Source organism: Mustela erminea, chromosome 8, assembly GCF_009829155.1.
Source record: "Mustela erminea isolate mMusErm1 chromosome 8, mMusErm1.Pri, whole genome shotgun sequence".
NCBI classification, from domain to species: domain Eukaryota; kingdom Metazoa; phylum Chordata; class Mammalia; order Carnivora; family Mustelidae; genus Mustela; species Mustela erminea.
Window position 1 is genome coordinate 57,867,480 of NC_045621.1, and position 19,635 is coordinate 57,887,114.

General features: G+C 34.6%; 1 protein-coding gene across 1 annotated transcript in view; it reads left to right on the forward strand.

Moving 5' to 3' along the window:
• PSMD14 (proteasome 26S subunit, non-ATPase 14) overlaps positions 1–19,635 on the forward strand; it is a 100,760-nt gene that overhangs the window by 50,326 nt on the left and 30,799 nt on the right. The window contains exons 4-7 of the mRNA XM_032355735.1: positions 5,987–6,058; positions 6,274–6,393; positions 9,815–9,885; positions 10,885–11,035. Coding sequence (XP_032211626.1) covers positions 5,987–6,058; positions 6,274–6,393; positions 9,815–9,885; positions 10,885–11,035 — 414 coding nt within the window. The remainder of the gene's footprint in view (positions 1–5,986; positions 6,059–6,273; positions 6,394–9,814; positions 9,886–10,884; positions 11,036–19,635) is intronic.

Below are 19,635 nucleotides of genomic sequence, written 5' to 3' on the forward strand. Positions count from 1 at the left end.
TCAATTTTGTGGTGATAACTTTGTAATCTACTGAAAGAAAACTTTCTGGAACAATATAATAAGTATCAAGACATAAATAACCTGAATTTATTAATATCACTGAAAAACTTATAATGATCAGTTCCAAGGTCAGCTTTAGAGCCATATTTAATATTGAACTCTCCCAAATTTTTAAGACAGATAATTTAGTATATACAGTTGATCATTGAACAACACAGGTTTGAACTACCTGGGTCCATTTATACACAGATTTTTTAAAATAAATACAGTATGGTACTGTAAATGTATTTTCTCTTAATGGTTTTCTTAATAACCTTTTCTTTATTATAAAACTACAGTATATAATCCACACAAAATACAGAATATCTTAATTATTTAAATTAACTTGTTTATCAGTAAGGCTTCTATTCAACAGTGGGCTTTTAGTAGTAGTACTATTAAGTTTTGAGGGAGTCAAAAGTTATATGTGGGTTTTTGACTGTGTGGGTGGTTAGTGCTCTAATCCCTGTGTTGTTCGAAGGATAGCTGTATTATTACTAGAGCACAGAAAAGTATAAACTTTCACAATTATTTTTAAATCTAGCATAATGATTAAAGTTGACAAATTTAACATAAAAGAGAAAATGCCAGGCCAGTCTCACTTGTAAAAAGGGAAACAAAAACCGTTTAAAAAGAAAAAAAAGTAAATCATGTCAACAGTTTATCCCAGGTGTAGAAAGGTGATTTAATACTGGGAAATCTGTTACTATAATGTATCACTGGATGAAGGCAAGGTGGGTAAACATAGTAGCCATTATGGCTGCGTTTACAAAAAGAAAATACAGGTATGTCACTGACTGATAATTTTACCTTTTATTTTGTTTTAATTTTTATTTGTAATCAGTTTATACATGAATTTCCATTTTAAATTATGAGAGGCTTTTAACGAGGCACTTTAATTCATTCATATTTTTCCATTACCAGTATATTTGATCTTACCTTATATTTGCTGTTTTTGTTCTCTTCCCGTCTTGGTTCCCTACTGGTGTGTGTGTGTTTTTTGTTTTTTTAATTATCAATGTTGTATTTGCTTTTTTTCCTCCAGTGATTTTGTAAGGCGACATTCAATTTGAGTGCTTATTGTGATGATTTTTAGGTTGTTCAGAAGACTTTTTAAGGGGTGCCTGGGTGGCTCAGTCCATTAAGCATCTGCCTTTGGCTCAGGTCATAATTCCAGTATCCTGGGATGGAGGCCCTCATCGAATTCCCTGCTCAGTGGGAAGCCTGCTTCTCCTCCCCACTCACCCTGCTTATGTTCCCTCTCTTGCTGTGTCTCTATAAAATAAATAATAAAACTAAAAAAAAAAAAAAAAAAAAAGACTTTAAACCGTATTTCTGTAATAGTCAAAATTAGCACTTAAGAGTTCTTTTTTTTCCCCCTCCTGTATATAAAATAGAGAATTTTGTTTACTTCATTTCTTTCCCCTGCCCTGTACTGTTATTTGGACAATATCTGTGGTTTTGAACCCTGTTTATTTGTATTATTTAGATCTATATCTGTTTTAAACTGCTTTCAATAATCTTAGCAGATGGCTTTTCCATTTTTCAGGTTTTAATTTTGATTTGTGGGGGCACAACTGGTTGATTTATTCAAGAAGTTCTTTGAAGGAGGATACATGGAATCATATTTTCTGAGTCCTTGTGTACTTAGTAACATGTTTGTAGGCCTTCAGACATTTTTTAAATTGAGGATAATATTTCTGACTCAGGGGTTCTCTCTTAAAACTTGGAAACTTTCTTTCATTGTTTTCTGCCATTTAATGTTGCAAAGAAATCCCAAGTCAACCTGAGTTGCATTTTTTTTCACCAGGTTAGTTTTTCTACTTTCGTATTTTTAGGAATTTGGCTTTATCCTTGTAATCATGATTTACCCAGAGTGCCTGGGTAAAGTATCCAAATCTTGATTTTGGCTCAAGTCATGATCTCAGGGGTGTGAGATCTAGCCTGGTGTCAGACTCCGAGCTAAGCATGGAGCCTGCTTAAGATTCTCTCTCTTAAAAAAAAAAAAAAAAAAAAAAAAAGATTCTCTCTCTTCTGGGGTGCCTGGGTGGCCCAGTGATTTAAGCCTCTGCCTTTGGCACAGGCCTGAGTCATGATCTCAGGGTTCTGGGATCGTGCTCTGCTTCCGGCTCTCTGCTCGGCGGGGAGCCTGCTTTCCTCTCTCTGTCTGCTGCTCTGCCCACTTGTGATCTCTCTCTCTCTGTCAAATAAATAAATAAAATTAAATTTTCCATCTTCCCCTCCCCCCAATCTTAAAAAAAAATGCCCAAGAATTTTCAAGGTGTAATACTTTCTTCACTGATTATTGCCTGATGTTTAGTGATCTGAAAGTTGAAAAAAAAATTGTTTTCATTTGGGAAAATTTTCTTCAGCTTTACCTTTACTTATTGATTCTATTATTTTGTCCATAGGAACAACTATTTCTTAGCTTATAGTTCCTTTGTCCTCTGGTATCTTTGTATTTTTAGTAATTTTTATCTCTTCACTCTACATTCTGAGACATCATCTTTGTGTTCTGTATCAGTGACTTAAACCTGTCATAATGTTATTTTTACCCTTGTTTCCTCCGATGTGATTTTAGTTCTTAATTATTTTTCATCTTTTCATCTTGGTCTGTCCTTGAACTATTCAACATTAGGAAAGTTTATATTGTACTGATGCCAACTAGTTTTCTGAAATTTTGTTTATGAATCCTATTTTCAGATTTCTTTCTTCCCTTTGAATCATCAGGATGCTATTGCTCAGGAGCATTTGCCAAAGGACAATGTAGGTACATTGTCCATAGCCCCACATTTTTCCTAACTTTGGTTAGGTTAACCGTAGTTACCAGGGTCTTTAATGGAATTTTCTTCTTCTTTGCCTGGTTATATGATATTCTGGACAGGTAAGCATTTGAAAACTGATAGTCTCAAATATTCACAACTACCAGAGGTCCTTAACATCTGTCCTGTAGACAGTATTTTACACAGGTTACTCTTTTTGTTTTTATTTCTTTAAAGAATGCAGTTCAGGGACACCTGGCTGGCTCTGTCAGATGAGCATGTGATTCTTGGTCTCTTGATCTTAGGGTTGTGAGTTTGAACCCCATATTGGGTGTAGAGATTACTTAAAAAGAAAGAAAGAAAGAAAGAAAGTGCTCTTCACCACTACAAACTCTTCTCTACATCTTGCCAAGTTTTTTTCTGAGAAATTTAGTTTCTGACTAGATAAAGAAACAAAATAGTAATGGAGTGAGAGGAGCAACAGGAAATATCACTGGCTGTTTTCTCAAAAAACAGCACCCTTCCAGTAGAGAATAGCTGCATGGTTTTCTCTTAGTATGGCTCTAAACCAGAAGAAAACAGTGAAAGAGGAGGTAATGATCTTTTATATCCACTTACATATGGCTTGTTCTCTCTCATAGAGTAACTGATGGGTATTTTTCATTTCTGTTCCATTGGCTAGTAGTACTTCAATTTATTCATTTCTTTTTTATTTATTTATTTTTTGGGGGGGGCAATACTTACTAAGTTCTTGCTGTGTGCCAAGCACTTTGCTAGGTACTGGTTATATGTTGAACAAAACAGACTTGTTCTTCTTTAATTGGTGGCAGGGGTATTTTCTGGACTTTGTCAGTAATACATTTTGCTGATGGTTTGATGTTTTAGTTCTCTGTTGCTTTTTTTAGTATTTTCTGGCAAGTTAAGAAGGGCAGTATTAAAAATGAAAGAAAGAGGGCGCCTGGATGGCTCAGTGGGTTGATCCGCTGCCTTCTGCTCAGGTCATGATCCCAGGGTCCTGGGATCGAGTCCCATATTGGGCTCTCTGCTCAGCGGGGAGCCTGCTTCCCTCTCTTTCTCTCTGCCTGCCTCTCTGTCTACTTGTGATCTCTGTCTGTCAAATAAACAAATAAAATCTTTTAAAAAAAATGAAAGAAAGAAAGACTGTATTAATAACTAGTCTAGATGCCAGTTTAAATTATTTCTCCATATGAAATTTTTAAGTTGCTCTGGATTCAGGAAATAACCTCTATGAATAAATACAGTGTTCATTATCCTAATTTAAAGTAGTACTTCCCCAAAACCTCTTATCACAGCTAACTTACTACTGTCCTCACCTTTTTCTTAAACTTTACTTTCTTAGTTAGATGGATAAAATTATCATACCAACAAAATTATCATGTTTTAGGGTTCCCTGGGTGGCTCAGTTGGTTGAGCAGCGATGCTGATGCTGACAATTGACTTTGGCCCAGCTCATGATCTCAGGGTCCTGTGATCAAACCCCCTGTGGGACTCTGTGCTCAGTGGGGAGTCTGCTTGAGGATTCTTTCCCTCTTCTATCCTCCCACCCCAGCTCGCTCGTGCATGAGCTCCCTCCACTCTCTCTCTCTCACTCAAATAAATAAAACTTTGAGATTCATCTCTATTTAAAGATAAGCAATAAAGCTGCATTAGGCAATAATAAATGAAGAATTACTTTTGGTTTTTAAATTTATTATCTGACATTTATTATTAAAAAGAAAGTTAGACATTTGATTTTTCTTAACCCTTTGTACATAAGGAAACAAATAATTTCTGTAAGAAAAAAAAAAGAAATAATTTTGTATTCTTGTGTTTAGAGAGTACTTATTGTGGAACTATTTATATTTAATGCTTCCAGCAAATATGACTTTTTAAACAAAAAATTTAAAAAATTTTAAAAATCACAGAATTTAGCATATAAATAGGAAGAAGCACAAAATACATATAGACTTACTTACACATCTGAAATGTAGTAAATAAAGTGATTGATTAATTTTAGTAAGTAAACCTTTAAAAACAAGATAGAATGGGACGCCTGGGTGGCTCAGTTGGTTGGACGACTGCCTTCGGCTCAGGTCATGGTCCCGGAGTCCCGGGATCGAGTCCCGCATCGGGCTCCCAGCTCCACGGGGAGTCTGCTTCTCTCTCTGACCTTCTCCTCGCTCATGTTCTCTCCCACTGTCTCTCTCTCAAATAAATAAATAAAATCTTTAAAAAAAAAATAAATAAAAATAAAAACAAGATAGAATGTTGATTTATACTTTGGATAACTAACATTTGCTTTGTAATTTGTAATAGAGTTATTGTCAAGAAAAGGGAACTTTGAGCAAAACAGAACCTGGCAATTATAGGACACATCTTATTTTAATTTCCCAACTGTCAAGTATGGAAAAACAAGAAAGCTTTCTGTGTACAGAATTACATGTGTAAGACTGTAGTCATCTTGAGGGTAAGGTCCCTATGTAAAATACCTTGTGCCTCTGAACGTTACAGTCAAAAGAGGCTTGTGCTTTTGATGAGGGAAAATATAATGTCTCCCTTAACCTTTCTAAGATAGATAGTAACATTTGTTTTAAAGGCGGTAGTCAGAATTTAAAAGTATTTTCATGTTGGCTACACCAGTCAGCAGCCAGTTTGTTCACACCTGGTGCACTTGTGTTAAATTTGTTGTATTGCTGGCGGGGAGGGCGGGGGAAGCAAATTTATAGGCAAAGTGCATAGTATGTTGTTCACAGCTCTTTCACCTAGGGATTAAAAATCTTTTGCTCCCTCCCCCCAACTATATCTACGCATCTGCCTAGATCCCATAGCCCTAAAGTGCGTGCTGTCTGTAGCTGAAAATCAGTCTCAGATTGAGAAGAAGAAACATGTCTAATTGGTGCTTTGTAGTTATTTTGTAGCAGAGGTAGATTAGCATTGCTGAAAGATTAAGCTTTATGTCCATTGGACACTTGCCTGAGCACTAAGTTTGATTTGTTTTCCACAGGTTTGATGCTTATAAAGTTGTTTTATTTGTGTTGTACCTGAATAAAAGGATATTTAAGAATAAAAGGATACTTGATGGGTTTTCCCAAAACTCTTAAAAACAGTCAAGTTTATATAACATATAACTTGAATTTTAAATTCATAAATTGTGTGTTTATAATAATTGATATGCTTTTTTCTAGGGGCCACCTACAGATGCTCCTGCAGTGGACACGGCAGAACAAGTCTATATTTCTTCCCTTGCACTGTTAAAAGTAAGTATTGAATAGAGATACTTGCTTTACAGAACTCTGTTGCTTTCACTTTTACTTGGGAATATTTATTATGTTAACCCTCAAACTTAAGTCATTGCTCTAGGTGCATTTGTAAAATAGGAGTGTTTTATTTCCACTGAGACAAACTTAGGTTATTTAAAAAAAAAAAAAAAGTACCAAGGATCTTAAAGCTTTACCTGTCTTGCTCTTTACAGATGTTAAAGCATGGTCGGGCTGGAGTTCCCATGGAAGTTATGGGTCTGATGCTTGGAGAATTTGTTGATGATTACACCGTCAGAGTGATTGATGTGTTTGCTATGCCACAGTCAGGAACAGTGAGTACTTTTTATGGTTGCCTGCTGTAAGTAAATGTGTTTCATTTCTCTTTCCTTTTCCTATGCAAAATAATTTTGATCACATTATATTTTCCTTTCCTGATAGGAAGAATCCATCATAAGATTAATGATAGAAATTTATACCCTGTATGGAATTAAATCATTCATCTTTTAAATGCATCATGAGTTCCCTTTAGATCCACAAACTGAGTGATGCTACCATTAAATCCCTTAACTCATAACTTTCAGCTTTAACTAGTATAGAATACCAGACTTATAAGTTCGTTACCCTAAACTAGTAGGGTATTAATTTGAACACTCCATTCAGAAGATTTTAGAGACCCTCTTAATTAGACTTTTAATTCACATATGTTATCTAGTCCTCATGTTTTATTCCTTTTGATTTGAAATATGGTCCCCCAATTTTTGTTGGTGATAAATGACTTTAAGCTTTTCATATTCAAATGTTAAGTTTAAAGAAACCAAAAACTTGTGGTAAATTTTAGTTCTTTAGCCCAGGCTGGTAATTTCTTCATAGAGGAAGTATACTACATACAAATTTTGGAAGTCATCTACTTTACCTGTGTAGAATGCATTATTCTTTCTGGAGGGTTTTTGTTTTGTTTTGCTGTTTTGTTCAGTGCATTGGACTTGTGTAAAAAAGTGTGCATTTAGATCTAAAGAAAATGGCCAAAAAACCCGTCTGCTTTTCTTACAAAAAGCTACACACATATCCTTCTCATCTTTTTGCCTAGAAAAATATAATATGTGTACTGTTCTGATGGTTGTTTTTTCTGTAACATGCAACATTTCTCTTACTGAGCTTTAGAAAATAGCTGGATTAAGGAAATTGTCGTAAAGCTATTTGCTTGTTTGCTTTGTTTGAGGCTCTTAATGGTATACCTCAATAAAATAGATAATAGAGTAAAACAAGTTATATATATATGTATATGTATATTTTTAAAGATTTTATTTATGTATTTATTTGACAGAGAGACACAGCGAGAGAGGAGACATAAGCAAGGGGAGTGGAAGAGGGAGAAGCAGGCTTCCTGCCTAGCAGGGGAGCCAGACATGGGGTTTGATCCCAGGACCCTGGGATCATGACCTGAGCTGAAGACAGATGCTTAATGACTGAGCCACACAGGCAACCCTATGTTTTTATTATTTATTTATATACAGAGAGAGTACATGCTGAGAGGTGCAGTGTAGAGGGGGAGGGAAAAAATCCTAAGCAGACTCCATGCGTGGCAGAGCCTTATGTGGGGCTCGATCTCATGACCCTGAGACAGTGACCTGAGCTGAGATCAAGAGTCAGCCACTTAACCGACTCAGCCACCTAGATGCCCAAGCATTTTAAGTTTTTATTTATTGTTGTTTATTTGAGAGAGAGAGCGAGAGCACGAATGCATGTGAGTTAGGGGAAGGGTAGAAGGAAGGGGGGAGAGGGAATTTCAAGCAGACTTCCCACTGAGTGTGGAGCCCAGTGTGGGGCTTGATCCCAGGACCCATGAGAATATGACTTGAGCCTAAATTATGAGTCGGATGCTTAACTCACTGAGCTACCCAAGTGCCCCATTTTTTAAAGGTTTATTTATTTATTATTATTTATTTCATAGAGAGAAAGAGAAGACCCAGCATTTTAAATAGAGTAGTTACTACAGATTACAGTGTATTTCTAAATAATGCAAAATATAGACAAATATGCAAATTTTTCTCCAAATGGACTAGTTTGTTGAGGTAAACTAATTTAGATCTGTTGATTTTGTCCACCTGGCTATCCATTGTATTTATTTTGTACATTTGGTTATAGGGAAGTATTCTGTGTATTAACTAAAGATTTAGATTTATCTAAAGTAAGGCTATTTTTATATCTTAGGCTATTTTTACCTATATTTATCTTTTATCTTTCATATCAGAATATGAAAAACTTAATAAAGTTAACTAGTATTTCTGTTACCTTTGGTCCTTATCAATTACAATAAGGAGTTCTTAAACTTTGTTAACATTATTATATCCTTGTAAATACTTGTTTGACAGTATGAAGTAGAAGATTTTGATCTTTGTGTTCATTCTGTGTAGTAGAGTAGAAGAGTTTCTTCTGGCCTGAATCAGCTTTCTATAAAGATGTGTGTTTCTGTCTCATTCTTGTGGGTTTTTTTTTTTTTTTAAACACCCTTTAAAAATTTAAAAAACCTATAGGCAACAGATTGCATACCCCTGTTCTTGAGGATGCTTTCTCAGTTGGAATTCAGTTATTGTTTGTTTTGGTGGGAAGGAAGTACTTATGTTAACTGGTTTATTGGGCTAGATTAGAATTAAATCCCTGATATTAGAAGAAAGCCTTGTAGAGCTAATATGGCAGTGATTTATCATTGGAGAGATGACATTAATGCCTTTAATTCTTCCATGTTCTAGGGTTTTTTGGTTGAACTAGCAAGGTAATGCAGTATTTTTAAAAGAGTTGGTTATATATTGTCTCTAATGGGGAATGGGGAGGTGGGAGTGGAGAGAGAGAAAAAAAAAATTTTTTTAATATTTTAATTTATTTATTTGAGAAAGGGAGAGAGAGAAGCAGACTCTTCGCTGATCCAGGAGCGCATTGTGGAGCTTGATCCTGGGACTCTTGGATTATGACCTGAGCTGAAGTAAAAAGCTTAACCAACTGAGCCACCCAGATGCCTGGGAGAGAGAGCATCTTAAGCAGGCTCCACACTCAGTGTGAGCCAATGTGGGGCTCAATCTTATAACCCTGAGATCATGACCTGAGCCAAAATTGAGAATAGTTCTAACTGAGGCACTAAACTTCCTCCCCTCCCAACCCACCCACCAATAAAACAAACAAAAGTTACTCTGGGAAATTCAGAAATTATTTTCCTTCTTTGAAGTATTTCTGTTACTGAGGAAAAAGAAGACTTCAGGTTGTTGATTATTGTAGTAGCTGAATAGTTAACAAAACTTTGGATGGGATGGAAGGGACATAGTGCTTGTCAGGTATCAGAGAAGGCATTTGAAAGTATGCTTGCCAAGGTAGATCTAACCAAAAATAGTTGGTTCAGTTATTTGGTATTTCTGGTAGTAGTAGATGTATATGTGTGCTCACACGCATGTGCACATATGGGTAGCCATGGCCGGCCGTAAGTTCTTAAAGGATCCCAAAAACTGTCTTAACTCATTAGCTAACAGCAGTTAGCTAATTTTAAACTTTGTGGTTTTAGAAGTTTCATTAAAGTATGGTTTATAATTGATGGAAATGGGAATCAATTATCAATATCTAAACCTAAAAAATTACTTTGGTATCCCAAAATAATACGTGTAGGGGATTTGGAGGTAGCTTTTTGTTCATGTAGAGTGAATAAATGTTTGTGGGTCTTTTTTCAGAGTTCTGAAAGCCAATTATGTTTCTTTCTGTCTAAACCAGGGTGTCAGTGTGGAGGCAGTTGATCCAGTGTTCCAAGCCAAAATGTTAGATATGTTGAAGCAGACAGGAAGGTAAGTATTTTAACTGATTATATAAAGGAATAATGGGAAGTATTTTTAGACATGTAGTTCAAAAATCTTGGTGTTTATGAATATCATACCTAGGAAAAAAAGTCATGTAGTTAATGTAAAAAGTATTACTTGCAGTGCTATGTGTCACCTACCCAGCTAGTATCTCTTTCTTCTAGAATCAAAGAAATTTGCCAATGAGAAAACTGCCTCATGTTAAAATTCTCAACCATCATATACTAAGCTTGGCCTGTAGCTTCCCTGTTTAGCATATGGAGTTACTGTCTAGTCACTTAAAATTGAAAGAGCTTGTATGTTCCGTGTATTGAAACTGAATAAGATTCTGAATATTTAATTATATTAAGCCTATGATTTTTAAATTTTAAATTTTAAAGATTTTTAAAGTAGAATTCAAATATTCTTCAAGTTTTCCTCCCCAGATTAAATCTCAATAGTTGTCATTCTCTTGCTCAAATTCTTCTACTGTGGAAGAAACTTCAAAATTAATGTTAGCAAAAGGCTCAGCAGCTGAGCAGAACAGTGCAAATTGGTTTTTGACTGAGTTCCTAGTTCTACTGCTGGTTTAATTGATATTTAATCCTTTCACAACAGTGGATCCTGGTGTCCATTGTTAAAATTGTACTCTGCATGGAAAATCCAACTCCCAGACCTAAGGAGTTAAAGAGTAGATATTTACTTGAATGCTGAAAGGGTAAAACTGGCTCAGAGAAAGTGTGGTAACAAGGTGAAAAACTGAAAGCCTTATCTACCACTGCTAATGTGCGTCTCTTAATGATAGCACTCCTTTGTCATGCTTACTCATTTCCATGTTTTCTGGATAATATGGTGTATGATTTCAGTGTTTCTAATGGTGCTTTTTTCACACCTGTGTGTTTTTCATCTCTTCCTAATTTATACCCTGTTAGTGTGTTGTTTCTTTTCCTATCATAAATGTGTATTACTTGTTCTGTTCTGAACCGCCGAATGCCCTCTTTGTTTCAGGCCTGAGATGGTTGTTGGTTGGTATCACAGTCACCCTGGCTTTGGTTGTTGGCTTTCTGGTGTGGATATCAACACTCAGCAGAGCTTTGAAGCCTTGTCGGAGAGAGCTGTGGCAGTGGTTGTGGATCCCATTCAGAGTGTAAAAGGAAAGGTAGAGAAGATTCTGTCTTTATTAGCATCTACTGCCACATTCTGTTTACAAATACATTAAATTAAAATTTCTTTTGTTTAAAGCAGGATTCTTACACACAAAAAACCCCTGTCTGGGTACTTTAAAAAACAAACAAAAAACCTGTACAAGTTGAAAAATGTGTCATCTTAATATTATTAGCAATATAACTACTTAGAGATTTGTTTCTACTTTAATCAGGTATTGTCTAATCATAAATGTTTATTTTTAAATTTGTATTTCATAGGTTTAGGAATGTTCAACCTTACTAAAAGCCTACTATACACATTTTATTAGTATTTTGATAAACATTGTTCTACCTTCCTTTATTTTAGAATGGTGAATTTGGGATTGGCACATTTTATGTATCTAGTTAAGGACACTCTGTTTTGCAGACTTTGTGGAGGACATATTCTGGAATTGGATGTTGCGAATATTTTAGACAATGAAAACTTGACCTAAACACTTAGTATCAGCCATTCGCATTTTTGGAGTGAGGACACAGATGAATGATTAAATATGCTAAATGATTATGAAAAGAGATTAACTTGCAAAGCATATTGGGTTATAGTTGTTCTTTGTTGAAATCTTTTGTTCTTGTTTAGTTCTTTTTTTTTTTCTCCCTTCGTTCGTTCTCTCTCTTTCTTTCTTTTTTTTATTTCTTTCTTTCTAGCCCCATATGCCATTTTCCTATTTCCTGCCTCATGACAGCAGGGAGCAGCTCTATTATCACCTTCACAGAGCTGTCTGCAAATGTGAGAGGCAATTCGATTTTGCTCAACCACAGGGAGAGTGGATTAGAAAAACTACAGAACATAGAGAAATTGGCTAGGTGGTTACTGCTTTAAAATACTGCTGAGGTGTCTTGTTTGAGCATGTACTTCCATTGTAGTGTAGAATAATTGTTAAAAAAAAAATCACAATACATTTATGGAATCCTTTTTATGCAGCTTTTACAAATAATTTTTAGAGCACTTAAAAATAAATATTAGCTTGCTATCTAACAGACCTGGAGTTTGCTAGTATTGCGGATTACATTTACATCTGCTCACCAGCTCAAACAAACTAAATATGGCTGTTAAACATGGAGTTTTTATCTGTCATGATTTGAAGTTGAACACTTTCTGACATCATATTATTATGATGAATAAAAATTGAGGTCTTCTCTAAATCATGATCCTATTACATGTGATTTAGCTTTTCAGAGGTGGAATCTAGCCACAAAAACAATAATAGAAACCGATACACTAGACTATTCAAAGTGGATTACTTCTGATGTTTGCGTATACCTATATTTCAATTTACTTTTTTTAACTAAGTATATTATTACTTAACTGTACAGATAAAAAGAGCGGAAAATCCTTGACTTTTATTAGTTTTATGAATTATAGTACAGTATAATACTTCTTAAATCTAATTCCTGATAATTAAGATACCTTTTTAATAACTCAAATTAACTCATTTAAGTAATAATTAACATTTTAGAAATATAACAGTTATCTGATTAAGTCTCTCTACCACAATATTTACAAAATATAATTGAAGCTTAATGTTAAATGTAATTAGAATTCTATTTTGCAGTATCAGTGTATCTGACTTTTTATACTTGACTTGTGATGGTGGCCACTTTGAATAGGAAAATATAAACTTAAATACAACGAAAGAAGACATTCTCAAAACAAAATAAATATGTATTTTTAGCCATCTTCTTTATAGCATCTTAAAGGACAGTTTTATATTATATAACTGGAATTTGCTTTATTTCTAATTAAACATAATTCATGTTAAAAGAATGAATTTTAAAAATACACTTGTGTGACATGACTTGTCATCTGGTAAAATGTAGTTATTTTTTCAAAATAACCTATCTAAAATTACTTGATAAAATCATAGGTATCACTGTCTAGATTTATAGTCATGAAAAAATAGTTCTGAAATATTTAGTATACATACCTATTACTGATGATACACATCACTTCTTGTACCTAGCGTGTAGATTCACACAATTTCATGACCTGAATTAAGGATTCAATTCTTTCTCAGTAATGTAACTTCATCTATAGGATGTCTGAGTTTGGTTATAATTTATGGTTCTTTTAGTGTCAGGACCTCCCAGAACTATGAGCCAAATGAAATGCTAGTAAACCCATGGCCAAAGTTTTCTAGTTAAAATATTAAACACAAGAATATAAGCTTATGAAAATGAGGAATAGCGTGGGATTCTCCCTCTCCCTCTCCCTTCTCTGCATGTGATTTATCAAAGCTGTCAAAATATTTAGTAAGACAATGATTAGATCAGGAGTTAAAATGACAATCTATATGTAAATTATTGAAGTTGAGACTGTTCACTTAATACCTCTTTACTGTAAATTTTATATTTTCATTTTTATAAATCCCAATATTATCTATTTTTGAGTGATTAGGTAAGCACTGAATCTTTGTTATCTGATTAATTCATGATGTTTGATTTCCTTTTATAGTGACTTGATTGTATTTTTATGGAATTACTGCTGTGTGCCAGGTATTGTGTGATAAATATTTCAAGTTGTCTCATGTATTCTTTAGAAATTCCGGAGATCCCATTATTACTCCATTTTGTCAGTGAAAAGATTAAAAAAATTAGGGTCAAAGAGATTATTTTGCCCCAAATTATAGCATTATTAAGCAGCAGAACAAGGATATAAATCAGGTCTATAAAATTTCAGAGCTCAAGCTGTTCTGCTGACTCTTTAATAGTAGACAGTTAGGAACTATGTAATTAGAGGAACTCAGGATTGGCAAATGAGTATTAGAGGTCATTGCAAGACTTTTTCTTACCTTATATGGATAGATATCACTCCCTTCAGTGTAAGTCACGATAAGGGGCTATGTATTTTATCTAAGTTCTCAATAGTACACTGTACTATTTATAGTAGTTACTACATATTAAATGATTTTCCTCATACAGTGTTTGTTGATTTTTATTTTAAAAAGCAGTTTAGACAGACTCATTCCTCTCAGCTTTTGCAACATCCCTAGGACCAAAATTGAGACCTCCATAAATAATTAAATATACTATATAATAAAGAATCCATAGCCCTCTGTATATTATGTAATCCTGTAAATGTTTAAAAATGTTAAAGGTGGAAAATAATAACATATATAATTTAAATGGAGAGTAGCTATATAGAAGTTAGTAATGTGCTTAACTCTAAACTTTAGTGAATAGTTTTTAAAATTCTGTTTTAGTTTATTTGTAAAATGTATATATTCAGATATTTTAAGCTTCAGTTCTCAAGTAGTAAAGTAGCAGCCTCTTACTTAAAGTTTTGTTATCTTATATATTCAGCCCACAACTAGACTTGATCCAGCAGCAGACTTAGAAGTTAACTTAGCTTATATATCATTATATTTCCTTAGGACAAAAAGAATGATGACTTTGTGCAAAGTTATAAAACTACCATGCAACTATTACTACTTTTGAAAACCTGTTTTCTTATCATAATTTCTGTCAGTAAAATGTTTATATGTTATCTTTGTTTGTTCTCTATTTTGAAAACATTAAAAGAAAATAAACCACTAGTAACCCTTTAGTCCATATAAATCTTCACACTGGCTGAATTTTCTTGAGAAGTTTTTATTCAGTCTGATCAGAAATAACTTAGCTGCAGGTATTTCTTAAGTACATATAATGTGCCTGTGTGCCAGTGATTCTGGTATATAAAGTAGATTAAAACAACAGTCTTGGTCATTTTGAGAAGATAAGTCATATACATTTAGTGTATGGCAGATAACATACATCTAGTGAGCCAGATAACATTCTGCCAATTATGTGCTGATAATCCTACATTGCATACTGATAGAATACAAATTACACTGATACTGCTTTGTTTCTATAACTAAGTATTAAATTGGTTGCTAGAGAGAGAACTAATGCAACAAATACTTATTCAGAACCTTGTATGTGCCAATATACAATAAAATAGTACTTGTTTAGCAATCATAGTAAATGCAAATTAGAAGAAGAGAAAAATTAGTATGACTGCACGAAGTGAGTGACGCTTGAACTGAGCTTTGATAGATGGGCAGGACATCACTCCCACAAGAGACATTTGTCTTTCTGGAGAAGAATGTAGAAATAATTCTGTTCCAGGTGGTATACTTATTTACCTCTTTGTTCATGCTTTTTTCACAGATATATTAGAATGTAAAATGAATAGTTTTTGGTGATGTTATTGTTGTCTTTATTCAATATTTCATTTTTTAAAAAGGGGGCTTTGAAAAGTAAATGCAAATGTAGGAGGAAAGAATTAGAGAATGAATATTATGAGCATTTACCTATTATTTTTCAGAGATTTATAAGGTTTTCTTTTTCAGCGTAGGGGGGCGGGGCAAGTATTTTACTTATCCAAAAGTTTTGTATTAGAAGCTTTAAGGTGGTGGAGATTTTAAACTACTCAAAAATAGTTTTGTCTTAGCTTTTTCTTCTTACTGTGGAAAATATGTATCATAATGGCAGGGCATAGAGTAATGAAGAGCACAAGCTTTGTGACCAGGGCTTCAGTCGAATCCCATTTTTATCTCTCTCTCTTCTTTATGGTATGACTTTGAGCAAGTTATCTAATCTTTTTTTTTTTTTTTAAAGATTTTATTTACTTTTATTGGACAGAGAGAGAGACCACAAGTAGGCAGAGAGAGGGGGGGAAGCAGGCTCCCGCTGAGCAGAGAGCCAGATGCGGGGTTTGATCCCAGGACCCTGAGATCATGACCTGGGCCAAAGGCAGAGGCTTAACCCACTGAGCCACCCAGGAGCCCAGAGCAAGTTATCTAATCTTGAGCTTCAGTTTTGTCATCTATTAAATCAGGGCTTTTAGTACCCATCTCCTAGTATTATGAAGCAATATGTTATGATTAGAATGTGCATGCTTTATAGGAGATATGCAATAAATGACATTTTATTCTCAAGATTAAATTAATTGCTACTTAACTAGATTAACAACTAGCTTATTTTAAAATATAAGATATGAATATTTCTGAGAATTTTTTTTAAGGAACAAATCTGTAACTGTGTTGCTCACTTTAAGAAGGTAAGGGTAAGGGCGCCTGGGCAGCTCAGTGGGTTAATAAGCCTCTGCCTTCAGCTCAGGTAGTGATCTCAGGGTCCTGGGGTTGAGCCCCAGGCTCTCTGCTCAGCGGGGAGCCTTCTTCCCCCCTCTCTCTGCCTGCCTGCCTCTTTGCCTGCTTGTGATCTCTGTCTGTCAAATAAATAAATAAAGTCTTTAAAAAAAAAAAAAAGGTAAGGGTAATAACTACAAAAGAAATGAAAACTTGGGACGCCTGCGTGGCTCAGTTGGTTAGGCGGCTGCCTTCGGCTCGGGTCATGATCCCAGCATCCTGGGATCGAGTCCCACATTGGGCTCCTTGCTCGGCAGGGAGCCTGCTTCTCCCTCTGCCTCTAGCCTGCCACTCTGTCTGCCTGTGTTTGTGCTCTGTATCTCTCTCTAACAAATAAATAAAATCTTTAAAAAAAAAAAAAAAGAAATGAAAACTTGCTTGCCCTTGTGTTTTGTACCTCCTAATTTAAGAAGACTCTTTTGAGTCAGCTGATTTTTTTATTGAGCACTTACTATTTTTCTGACATATTTCTCTAGGACATGCTGATGGAGACAAAAATAAATGCATTAAGATTCTGGCCTTTGAAATGATTAATGTCTCCCATCCAAGTACTAACCAGGCCTGACCCTACTTAGCTTCTGAGATCAGACAAGATTAAGTGCATTCAGGGTGGTGTAGCCATAGGCTGAAGATAGTGAAAGATATTTAGAATACCTGTTATTGGTAAGATTTTCTTTTGATCAATATCCCATAAGGGTCAGTTAGGGCTTGATAGTCCTACTCTCAGATTGTATACACACACACACACACCTTTTCTTCATCTAGTTTTCCAGATTGCAAGAGAAAAATAGAAAATAGGACACATAAAAATTCTATTTCCACTCCTAATATAGCTCTGTGAGCATACCCATCCAACACTTGGAACAAGTTTAGTTACTATATTATCTTTTGTTTGCTTCCTGTTTTATACTCTTATTATCAGAAATTGTCAGCTAGGAATGTTAAAGCAATTTTATGTTTGAAGTTCTAAGAAACATAAATCTTATACAGAACTAACACTTCTTAGTATAGTTCTTTTAATTTATAGTTTCTGTGTTTAATTTATAGTTTAAAGATTCTGTTTTAATAACATAGTCTTTGAGCTACTTTATTATTGTTTAGTACTTGCTATGTATTTTGAGTGATAGAAATCTGTTTCAAATTAATTCAAATTAAGCTGTTTTAGTAAAGATAGTAAAGATAAAGGAAAATCTTTAAAAGTCTTCCCATTATCTATAAGAAAATTATTTATTGACTTTTGATTCTGAAATACTTTTCTTTCCCCAGTCTAATGATGGGGATGATACTTGGTCATTCACCAGATCCTTACTGTTGACTACTGTGTCACAGGCATACACTGTAGACATAAAGAACAAGATCTACTCCCTGTTAATGCCAGTATTGTACCAGAAAATGCAAACCATGACTTTATATAGGCCTTTCCATAGCCTATATATTTTAATAAGTTTAATATGTTCTTATCGTTGTAATTTCCTAAAGAAGTTAAGATTGATTATGAAGCTAGATATTCTTGTAGGTCTTAGTTCATTCCTCAGTGATTATTCTTAGATGACTAGTAAGCTGATTAATAGATACCCACTGCCACTTTCTTTATTCCAAATTGCTTTACTGGATGAGTTTTCGTTCTAAATTAAACACAGATCAGTGCTTTCTGGTGTTTGGGTTTTTCAGTTCAGTATGCCATGGGAGAGTATTTTATGAATTCAGAACAGATCAGTGATAAAGAAATGGAAAGTGTGTATTTTGTAAACCTAGTGATTAGATTTTTATAGAAAACACATGCCCTCCCCCCTTTTTTTGAAGGAAAAATAAACATGAAAGGTGAAACTTTATATAAAATGCTTTCTTTGGATATCTTGATTTCAAATAGATACTTATTCTGTACCATATTATGTGTGCCAGGTATTCTGCTGGGGAATGGATATATGATGGCAAATAAGATACAAACATTGCTGTCAAGTAACTGAATCTAATAGTACTCTTTTCTTGCTTTTGTGTTAGGAGAAAGTGTTGTATCAAATAGCTTGGTGATGAAGAGTACTAGCTTTGGCATGCTGTGTATGTACAAATCATAGTGGTATCACTTTGCTTGTTGTGTCATCTCATTTAATTTTTCCATGTTCTCTGAACCTCCATTTTCTCATCCATAAATTGTGAACATTAATACCTTCCTCTCAGTATTTCAGAGGCTTACACAAGGTGATTTCTGTGCAATAATTAATAAGCTCAATAAAAATGTATAAAAGTGATACACAACCAAGTATTAACTTTTACATATTTTTCTTGCAAAAATGACCTTGCCTAGTGAGAGATGGTGGTTTGCATTTTTCTTAAAGATGATGTTAAAGCACAAGCAATGTATGTAAATTCTTTATTCCCCTTCCATCTGCCTTACCACCTTGTTAATTGTTAACATGGTTGAGCTCTAACTTGTAGTCTCTAAAGCTTTTTATTTCTTTCCTTTCGGGCAACTATCAAGAAGCATACCAACTGTATTGCTTTAGTTTTTATACCAGAAAGGAATCTGAAGTCACTTGTTCATTTTATAGAGGTTGGTTGGGTAGCCACCAGATAGAATTGGTATTCTAAGTTGGTATCAGACCAGTGACTCAGAGGTGATAGTCTCTTGTAGCTCATAAATAGTCTAGTTCAGTTTTTAAGTTTAGTGTGTATTTGTCATGGTCTAGAAATATCTGTTATGCAGGAGTGTCAGGATTCTAGGGATATTGTGACTTTTTAAAAGATAATATTTGGTATAACTGTATACTTAAAAAAATTATTATTTTTTTAAAGATTTATTTATGTGGGAGAGGGAGAGTGCTCGAGCAGGGGGAGAAGCAAAGGGAGAGGGACAAACAGATCTTCACTGAGCCGGGAGCCTGACTTGGGGCTTGATCCTAGGACCTGGAGATCATGACCTGAGCCAAAGGCAGATGCTCAACCATCTGAGCCACCCAGGCGCCCCTAAAAAAAACTTTAATTAGGAATTTTTCTAAGGAAATAGATGTCTTTAAATGTTTCTCCCTAATTTTCTTTTCTTTTTAAAATATTTTCTTTAAAAAAATATATGTTCTTTATTTAAGTAGTCTCAATCCCCAGTGTGGGACTTGAACTCATGACCCCACGATTAAGAGTTGCATGGTCTTTCAACTGAGCCAGCCAGATGCCCCCTCCCTAATTTTCTATTGATGCTTTTCATATGTCAAGTGTCTGTGGATGCCATATTTATAATTCTGATTTAGTTTTGGGAGTACCTCTTTTCTAACTTTAACACTCTGTTGCACTAACAGTACTCTGTTGACTAGGTCAGTTGCGGTGCTCCAAGGAGGAGGTTTCAAATGGGATTAGCTATGCAAGAGATTTATTTGGGTAAATACCTGTGATAGACATAGGGGACAGCAGTATAGGTGTGACCCTGTGGAAGGAGA